The sequence below is a fragment of the Protomyctophum bolini genome (assembly GCF_963924005.1).
Source record: "Protomyctophum bolini genome assembly, chromosome: 11".
Classification (NCBI taxonomy): Eukaryota; Metazoa; Chordata; class Actinopteri; order Myctophiformes; family Myctophidae; genus Protomyctophum; species Protomyctophum bolini.
Genome location: NC_137872.1, coordinates 35,885,200 through 35,893,465, shown reverse-complemented (window position 1 = coordinate 35,893,465; position 8,266 = coordinate 35,885,200). Strand labels below are relative to the sequence as shown.

The following is an 8,266-nucleotide window of genomic DNA, read 5'->3' as shown; positions in this document are numbered from 1 at the left end:
CAGTATCCTGTGCAGTGTGTGTCATTCTTGATATGTGAGTAGCAGTATTTGTGGGTGTTTTGTGATTATGTGTTTAGTTAAGTCAGTATAGTGTGCCATCATGTGCTATATGTTTAATTGCCTGCATTTTATTTGATAGTTTCTGTACACATTAAGCCAAGTTTGCCAACAATGTGTGCGGTCGTAATGTTTGTTGACTTCTGTCAAGTTACAGTACCTTTTCTGTTAACTAATATACTAGTATATCATATGTTGCTATGGTGTATTTATATAATTAAGTTAATTAGTTTTATGGCCAATTCAGCATGAGACATGTTCAGAGTGTTTCACACTATAGGCCTATACTATACAGTGTACAATTGGCAATTTAGGCATTTAGTCTGTGTTAGTCATGTTTTAAGAGCATGTATGTTTTTTGTTGCTTTATTTTCAGACCATACTGTCACTGGTCAGTGTCATACTGTCTTGTCAAAGTGAAGTAAACTCAAGTCTAGAAGCAATGTGGTGGTCCATGGTGTTTGTTCTGATCGACATTCAAGGGCGAGTGCTAATTCCAACCAGTATACAGTCCTTTCAGTAACCCTCAGCTACACAGCCAACATTATGAAAGGTATGATGTGTGAGTTATGAACTCCCATGAGCCTGTTCAATAATCACATCGTGCTAATCCTCTGTTTTATGTGTGAATGCTCTTTTGATGTGATATTAGTCAGACTCTGCATTTCAGTAGACTTGCTATGCTATAGGCCTAGTAGTAGTGATACTGCACTGGATTACTTCATTAACACAAGTGATCAGAAGGGTGGACCGAGAACACTTGAGGTTTTCAAGGGTAACAGGATAGTTGGGCACTATAGGGACATAAACAAGAAGTCGGATGATTAAAGTCTGACAATTCACTGCATGTTCACATCAGAAGCTCTTAATCCAGCGATTTACAGTAAGCAAGAACAACACATGGTAATGGTTGGTCCATGGTATGGTCTAATAATTAATACATACAATAGTCACCAAGAATCATATTCAAGTGAAGAACCAAACATCTGTCTAACAGTACAATATCTATATAATGAAACTATGCTTATATACACTATAGTCTACATAACATTCTATCTAATTTTTATTAAACATTTTGGACAAAATAGCCATTTTTATATCAAGGTGAAAATATGTCCCTGGTGCCCACCTATGCTTTATCCTTTTCAAGTGGGCCCTTATTCAGACAATGTTGAGAACCAGTGACTTGGATCTTTTTCTAATGCGTTTTGAATCAAGGTCAATTGATTGGTTGATGGGTTGTTACTTACTCATTGTATCATGCGGTCCACCTGTATGGTGCATTCATATTATGTTTCTCCAGTTGGCAATTTCTCTATAAAAATTGGTTTTACCATGATACTAGACTACTAATCTGGGGTAAGGACATGTTGTACAGTAGCACACACCCAGGACCATCTGTTGTGATTGGACGACACAACTGAGGGAGTAACCGGCCAATCAACGCGAACATGTGTTGTGATTGGAGGGCACAACTTACGGAGTAACTGGCCAATCAACGCGCTCTACCGATGTGAGCCACGATTGGACGATACAACTTACGGAGCAACTAGCCAATCAACGCGTGCCTAAAGCTAAATATAAACGGGGTTTTCAGTTCTCTCCCATATTCGCTCCCATAACTACGCAGCTTTCTTAAATCAGCCATGTCAGGAAGAGGTAAAACCGGCGGAAAGGCCAGGGCCAAGGCGAAGACCCGCTCATCTCGTGCCGGACTCCAGTTCCCCGTGGGACGTGTTCACAGGCTGCTGCGTAAAGGCAACTATGCCCAGAGAGTCGGTGCCGGAGCTCCAGTGTACCTCGCTGCGGTGCTCGAGTATCTCACCGCTGAGATCCTTGAATTGGCCGGTAACGCTGCTCGTGACAACAAGAAGACTCGTATCATCCCCCGTCACCTCCAGCTGGCCGTCCGCAACGACGAGGAGCTCAACAAACTGCTCGGTGGTGTGACCATCGCTCAGGGCGGTGTGCTGCCTAACATCCAGGCTGTTTTGCTTCCCAAGAAGACCGAGAAGGCTGCTAAGGCAAAATAAATCTAATCGTTTAACGAACCCCACAAAGGCTCTTTTAAGAGCCACCCACAATTTCACCAAAGAGTGTCTTCTAATGTCAACACAATTTGTTATATTCTACTTGTCTAACTTCATGGGTCTTCAACTGCGGATGTGGATTGATGGTCAGACATATATTACTATAGTTATAGTGTTTTATTTGTAGACATGTAACGTTAAATAGGCAATTAAATATTTCGGAGCATACCCAACTACCCATGCCTGCCACCCCGCAAAAAGGTTATTTTTTCCCTGCTTACAATAAACCTAAGGTAAGTGGGGAATGTAGGGATGACCCCCAATATTTAGTGTTGTAAATTATTTCTCAACGGAACGACCCCTGTTTTATGATTATGAACCAGGCAGACACTACATAATGAACTAAACATTTGCCAATGGTATCTCATATATCAAAACTATTTCCAAAAGCAAATAATTCCTTTAACCATGGATTCATGTTAAAAACAACCGAAGCCAAGCATTTTAAACAGCCACATTAACACAATAGTATTACATGTGTTAAGGTAAATAGTAATATCCTACTTGCCGAGACTGTTCAGGTTATTAAGTATACGTATTGTATACTATTATGATTGTCTTAATCTAATAAAGATGTATGAAATTGCATGACTGTGTGTGTGTGTGGTATGGGGGGAGGGGTTTGGCAACGCCCACGCAGCGAGGTCTGCCTGTCCTCCCTTACGTCCTCAGAACACAGATAAATAAACGAGGCTTTGCCTTTTCAAATCACTCACTTTCATAAACTCATCTACACCATTACTGAAAAATGTCAGGGCGCGGAAAAGGAGGAAAAGGTCTTGGGAAAGGAGGCGCTAAGCGTCATCGCAAAGTGCTTCGTGATAACATCCAGGGAATCACCAAGCCCGCTATCCGCCGTCTGGCTCGCCGTGGCGGCGTGAAGCGTATCTCCGGTCTGATCTACGAGGAAACCCGCGGTGTCCTCAAGGTCTTCCTTGAGAACGTGATCCGTGACGCCGTCACCTACACCGAGCACGCCAAGAGAAAGACCGTGACCGCCATGGATGTTGTCTATGCTCTGAAGAGACAGGGACGCACTCTGTACGGATTCGGAGGTTAAATTGCTGATTCGACTACTAACAACCCAAAGGCTCTTTTAAGAGCCGCCCACAGTTTCTTTAAAAGGGTTACCGGTATCTGCTTATTTTATACTGTTAATTCAGTAGAGGTATTAGTAAACGTACATTGAAGCCTAGTACTAGTTTATATTTGTAGCACTATGTAGCTCCGTTTGTAACTTCTACGCTTTTGCTCTGAGAAGGTTTCGTGTCATGAAATTCCTGCACGGGTAGAAATATGGTTGAGCCCGTTAAACAGTAGCGAGAACCCCTTTCGCAGTATAGTTCCCAAAAACTAAGAGCTAGCTATGAGGTTCCGAGCTAGTATGTATGTATTCGCGCTTTGTTTATACTGTAGCCTATTTATGGTATGTCTAGTACCATACCAAGTTTCGCAAAACTAAAACTAGCAGATAAAAGCCTGGCGTGAGTAAAAGTCGCTGCGTGAGTTCAAGTAATATTACTATTACTAATAGTAGTAGTAATATACACAACTATAATTATTATAGTTATTGATTATGATCACAGATACAGCAACAAAGACAACACTCACTCCATTGAGCACCGCCCTCTGTAGCTCACGTAACAGTGGCATGATGACAGTCTCGGCCAATCCTACTCCGGGGAGTCGTACAGTTCTTTTGCATTGGCTTTGTATAAATACTGGTGCAACGCAGGATACGATTCACTTGTTTTCTTCAATCGATTGAGGAAGAAATAACCATGCCTGAAGTTGCAAAACCAGCGCCCAAAAAGGGCTCAAAGAAAGCCGTCAGCAAGACTGCAGCAAAGGGTGGCAAGAAGCGCAGAAAGTCCAGGAAGGAAAGCTATGCTATCTACGTGTACAAGGTCCTGAAGCAGGTCCACCCTGACACCGGTATCTCTTCCAAGGCCATGGGCATCATGAATTCCTTCGTCAACGACATCTTTGAGCGCATCGCCGGTGAAGCCTCCAAACTGGCTCACTACAACAAGCGTTCCACCATCTCATCCAGGGAGATTCAGACCGCCGTTCGCCTGCTGCTCCCCGGTGAGCTGGCCAAGCACGCCGTGTCTGAAGGCACCAAGGCTGTGACAAAGTACACCAGCTCAAAGTAAACTGCATAGTCTGCTATAAAAATACAACTGTCCTTTTAAGGACCACCCATATTTTCAAGAAAGCGTTGATCCACAAATGAATACAAGCCTCTGAAATTTCAAATGCTTTACGCCAATGCATTTGAACATGGCTGTGGCTTCATGTCTGTAATAATGACTAACTCAGGGACGACGTTTAATTACTCTTAATCCAAAAACATTGTAATGCATCATATACATAAGTGGTCATGATATTTCCTCTTCTCTTTGCTTCTGTTCTGTGTACTTGTGAGTGTATATTATTACATGGTTTCAATAAATGATGTGATCTGTCGTACCAGTATTTAGGTGTCGGCTTTGCCAGTTGATGTAGACTACATTTAACTTCATGCTAATAGGGTGACGTGTGCATTGTCCTGCTGGGTTGTCTGACAGCCTTGTAGAGATACCGAACATTCAGGCATTTGTCAGTCAAACATAGGCCTTCATGATAATCTGCTGCCCTGATACAAATCCATGCATTTTAAGTCTAATGTGTATGGGATATGTTTCCTGTGCAATTAGTAATCAAATAATGAGCGACAAAGAGAGAGGTGCAAATAGGTTTAAAAATAAACTGATACTTCAAAGATCAGTTGGACTGGAATTCTGAAGAGATCTGAGCTGGGCCTGATCAAGACGTGAGTCGAAACATGTTGGCCTTTTAAAATTTCATTTCTTTTTACATTTTGAGTGCTCGGATCGCCGGGCTTTTCTTTAGTAATCAAATAATACAAATATACACATCTTGCAAAATTAAAAAAATAATCCAAAACACATCAAATAGTGTGTGTATATGTATACGTATATATATATATATATATATATATATATATATATATATATATATATATATATATATATATGTGTGTGTGTGTGTGTATGGGTATAGATGTGCTATATATGTTGCCTTGTTGTTTTATTTATTTTGTAGAGCTAAATGTCAATTTTATTTTGTAAATGGCACATTATATCTCCTTGAATATAGATATAATGTAATGTATAATATAAATTATACATTTAAGTGTGAAATTAATTGAAACAGGTCAGGTTTCACATTCACAAAACAAGAGCTTAGCAGAGTAAGTGTCCTCTGATAAGTCTCCATGCCACAGGGCGAACAGCTGTGTTTGCAGACACTGAAAAGTTGTAAATTAAAAACAAAACGCTTCGCCACAAACGACTAGTTTTACGTGTATTCCAAACCCAGACATCTCTGCTTGCTCTGCAACAAATATGGAACAAGGTATCATATGTTTAAACTATTTTAAAAGACAAATGACAGAGGAAAGTTGACAAACAACTGTACATGTAAGGGTGTACAAGTGAGGTTTTAAACGTCCCTAAACAAAACACAGGACTCCTCAGCGCTCCACATGATTTGATTATGAAGCTAAACTAGTCTGCTATCTGCTCTATTTTTTTGTCTGACTTTAATCAATTTCTTTGTATGTATTTTATTTGGTTTTAGTTGTAGAGAAAACACAACTGTCTCAGTATTCTGCAGCACAGAGTACTGACCTAGTGGGTTGAGTCTACATGGTTCTCACATATCCTTTAAGTTCCACCCCCTCCTCCTCTTCAACAACAGTTAATACTCTGACTTTAGTTGTGCATCTGATACCCGAACCTCTACAGAATGGCAGAAGTCGCCCCAGCTCCCGCGGCCGCCCCGGCTAAAGCAGCCAAGAAGAAGGCAGCACCTCGACCCAAGAAGACCGGCCCCAGCGTCGCTGAGCTTGTCGTCAAGGCCGTGTCCGCCTCGAAAGAACGGAAAGGTGTGTCCCTGGCTGCGGTCAAGAAAGCTCTGGTTGCCGGTGGCTACGATGTCGAGAAGAACAAGGCCCGCGTTAAGATCGCTGTCAAGAGCCTGGTCGCTAAAGGCACCCTGGTTCAGACCAAAGGTGCCGGAGCATCTGGCTCTTTCAAGATGAACAAGGAAGCACCGAAGGCAAAGAAACCCGCGAAGAAAGCAGTCAAACCCAAGAAGCCAGCAGCGAAAAAACCCGCCGCGGCAAAGAAATCCCCGAAGAAGGCAGCAGCCAAGAAACCCGTAGCCGCTAAGAAATCTCCCAAGAAGGCAAAGAAGCCTGTAGCTGCAAAGAAACCAGCAGCCAAGAAGAGCCCGAAGAAGGTGACAAAGAGTCCCAAGAAGGTGAAGAAGCCCGTCGCTGCCAAAAAAGCACCAGCAAAGAAGGTAGCAAAGCCCAAGGCGGCGAAACCCAAGAAGGCAGCCGCCAAGAAGAAGTAAACATCCACAGCCAACATCGACCCGCCTGTTACCCCACAAAGGTTCTTTTAAGAGCCACCCACAACTTCATTTAAAGAAAGTTCCTTTGTTTATTATAATTGTCCGCAGTGACTATATAACTATAAATATAATTAAATGTATATATTTATTAATTCATAAATTAACGTATATATAATTAAATTAAGACTGAAACAGCTAGGCCTATATTGATGAATGCAATACTAGGCTACTCTGCAAAAGTATGTCCCTAGATGTATGAGTGCCCTCAGTTGTGTAGCCGGAGTGGCAACAGGCACGCTGACCAAGTCACTTCAATTTAAAGAAGCTCATGGAGTTAAAGTAAATTACTATTATAGTAAAATGTAGTTGTATAATATAATTTAAAGTAGATGTATAGGTACATGTCAGAGTTAACCAACCACAAAAGAGAACACAGTATCTGGTAGACTCAGGGTGGGTAATGTATTATAATAGAGAGAGAGAGAGAGAGAGAGAGAGAGAGAGAGAGAGAGAGAGAGAGAGATTAATTCAATTCTAGATGACAAGCTTATATTAGGCGGGATAATATTATGCCTAAACAAAGAACTCCCCACCCCCCAAAAAATTAAACACTACTTTGTCAGAACATCTCAGCCATGTTTCTTGGGTCTGACTAATGTTAGGTGCGGTGCGGCTCCTCCCAAAGAAGGAGGTTCCTGACCAGAGGCCAATCAGGGAAAGACAGCGTCTCAGAGCCGCTGGCATAAAAGGCAGCAGTCTGCGCCTGTTTCATTACAACTCTTTTCTTCAACTTGTAGAGAGATACCATGGCAAGAACCAAGCAGACAGCTCGTAAATCCACCGGTGGCAAAGCCCCCAGGAAGCAGCTCGCTACCAAGGCAGCTCGCAAGAGCGCGCCGGCAACCGGTGGAGTGAAGAAGCCTCATCGTTACCGTCCCGGTACAGTGGCTCTGAGGGAGATCCGTCGTTACCAGAAATCCACCGAGCTGCTGATCCGCAAGCTGCCCTTCCAGCGCCTGGTGCGGGAGATCGCCCAGGACTTCAAGACCGATTTGCGCTTCCAGAGCTCTGCCGTCATGGCTCTTCAGGAGTCAGCCGAGGCTTATCTGGTCGGTCTGTTTGAGGACACCAACCTGTGTGCAATCCACGCCAAAAGGGTGACCATCATGCCCAAAGACATCCAGCTGGCCCGTCGTATCCGTGGTGAACGTGCTTAAACCTTTCTGACATTGTCTGGTAGAACCCCCAAAACGGCTCTTTTAAGAGCCAACCATCTATTTATTTTAAAGAGCATGTTCCGCTTTATAAACAAAAGTTATTTTAGACTGTAAGCTAATTTCTGAAACTACAGCAATAAGCTCTGGAAGCCCCAATTTCAACCTACTGCCATTTCAATTTGACATGTTATCTCCCATGTTTTACACAGCATTTCAGACACTGGTGTCTCCTCACACTGACGATACAACTAGTATAGCATAATTAACCCATCAATACACTCCACACGATGGTTAAGATGTTCCCCTTTTTAAATCAAATTTCGTTTGTAGCTAACTGCTGCCACTGTTCACGTGATCAACAGATGGTGGCGCTCAATGGTGTATATGTTTTCCCGCCTCTACCGTCAAATTCATATACTATTACTAATTATATATATATATATAATTAATACATTTAATAATCATGAATAATACTAA

At 42.3% G+C, this 8,266-nt stretch overlaps 5 protein-coding genes across 5 annotated transcripts; all 5 read left to right on the top strand.

Annotated features, from left to right (window-relative positions):
* The first annotated feature begins 1,682 nt into the window (after positions 1-1,682).
* On the top strand, positions 1,683-2,189 carry LOC308324717 (histone H2A). The gene has a single exon (XM_080776958.1). The coding sequence runs from the start codon at positions 1,704-1,706 to the stop codon at positions 2,088-2,090; it is 387 nt and encodes a 128-aa protein (XP_080633084.1). The 5' UTR covers positions 1,683-1,703; the 3' UTR covers positions 2,091-2,189.
* A 146-nt stretch (positions 2,190-2,335) lies between these two features.
* LOC308324726 (histone H4) lies at positions 2,336-3,347 on the top strand. Its single transcript, XM_080776966.1, has one exon. The coding sequence runs from the start codon at positions 2,896-2,898 to the stop codon at positions 3,205-3,207; it is 312 nt and encodes a 103-aa protein (XP_080633092.1). The 5' UTR covers positions 2,336-2,895; the 3' UTR covers positions 3,208-3,347.
* Positions 3,348-3,733: 386 nt separating this feature from the next.
* Positions 3,734-4,817, top strand: LOC308324722 (histone H2B-like). The gene has a single exon (XM_080776963.1). It carries the CDS (start codon positions 3,929-3,931, stop codon positions 4,301-4,303), a length of 375 nt encoding a protein of 124 aa, XP_080633089.1. The 5' UTR covers positions 3,734-3,928; the 3' UTR covers positions 4,304-4,817.
* Positions 4,818-5,960: 1,143 nt separating this feature from the next.
* LOC308324712 (histone H1-like) lies at positions 5,961-6,572 on the top strand (the record flags this gene model as incomplete). The annotated part of the gene is made up of 1 exon (XM_080776953.1): positions 5,961-6,572. The coding sequence occupies one exon, from the start codon at positions 5,961-5,963 to the stop codon at positions 6,570-6,572; it is 612 nt and encodes a 203-aa protein (XP_080633079.1).
* An 803-nt stretch (positions 6,573-7,375) lies between these two features.
* On the top strand, positions 7,376-7,789 carry LOC308323224 (histone H3.2; the record flags this gene model as incomplete). Its single annotated transcript, XM_080774905.1, has 1 exon — positions 7,376-7,789. Exon 1 carries the CDS (start codon positions 7,379-7,381, stop codon positions 7,787-7,789), a length of 411 nt encoding a protein of 136 aa, XP_080631031.1. The 5' UTR covers positions 7,376-7,378.
* Between the last annotated feature and the right edge of the window lie 477 nt (positions 7,790-8,266).

What these genes read in the sequence shown, in the direction of transcription:
- LOC308324726 (XM_080776966.1), top strand. Translation starts at nt 2,896, where the DNA reads ATGTCAGGGCGCGGAAAAGGAGGAAAAGGTCTTGGGAAAGGAGGCGCT.
- LOC308324722 (XM_080776963.1), top strand. Translation starts at nt 3,929, where the DNA reads ATGCCTGAAGTTGCAAAACCAGCGCCCAAAAAGGGCTCAAAGAAAGCC.
- LOC308324717 (XM_080776958.1), top strand. Translation starts at nt 1,704, where the DNA reads ATGTCAGGAAGAGGTAAAACCGGCGGAAAGGCCAGGGCCAAGGCGAAG.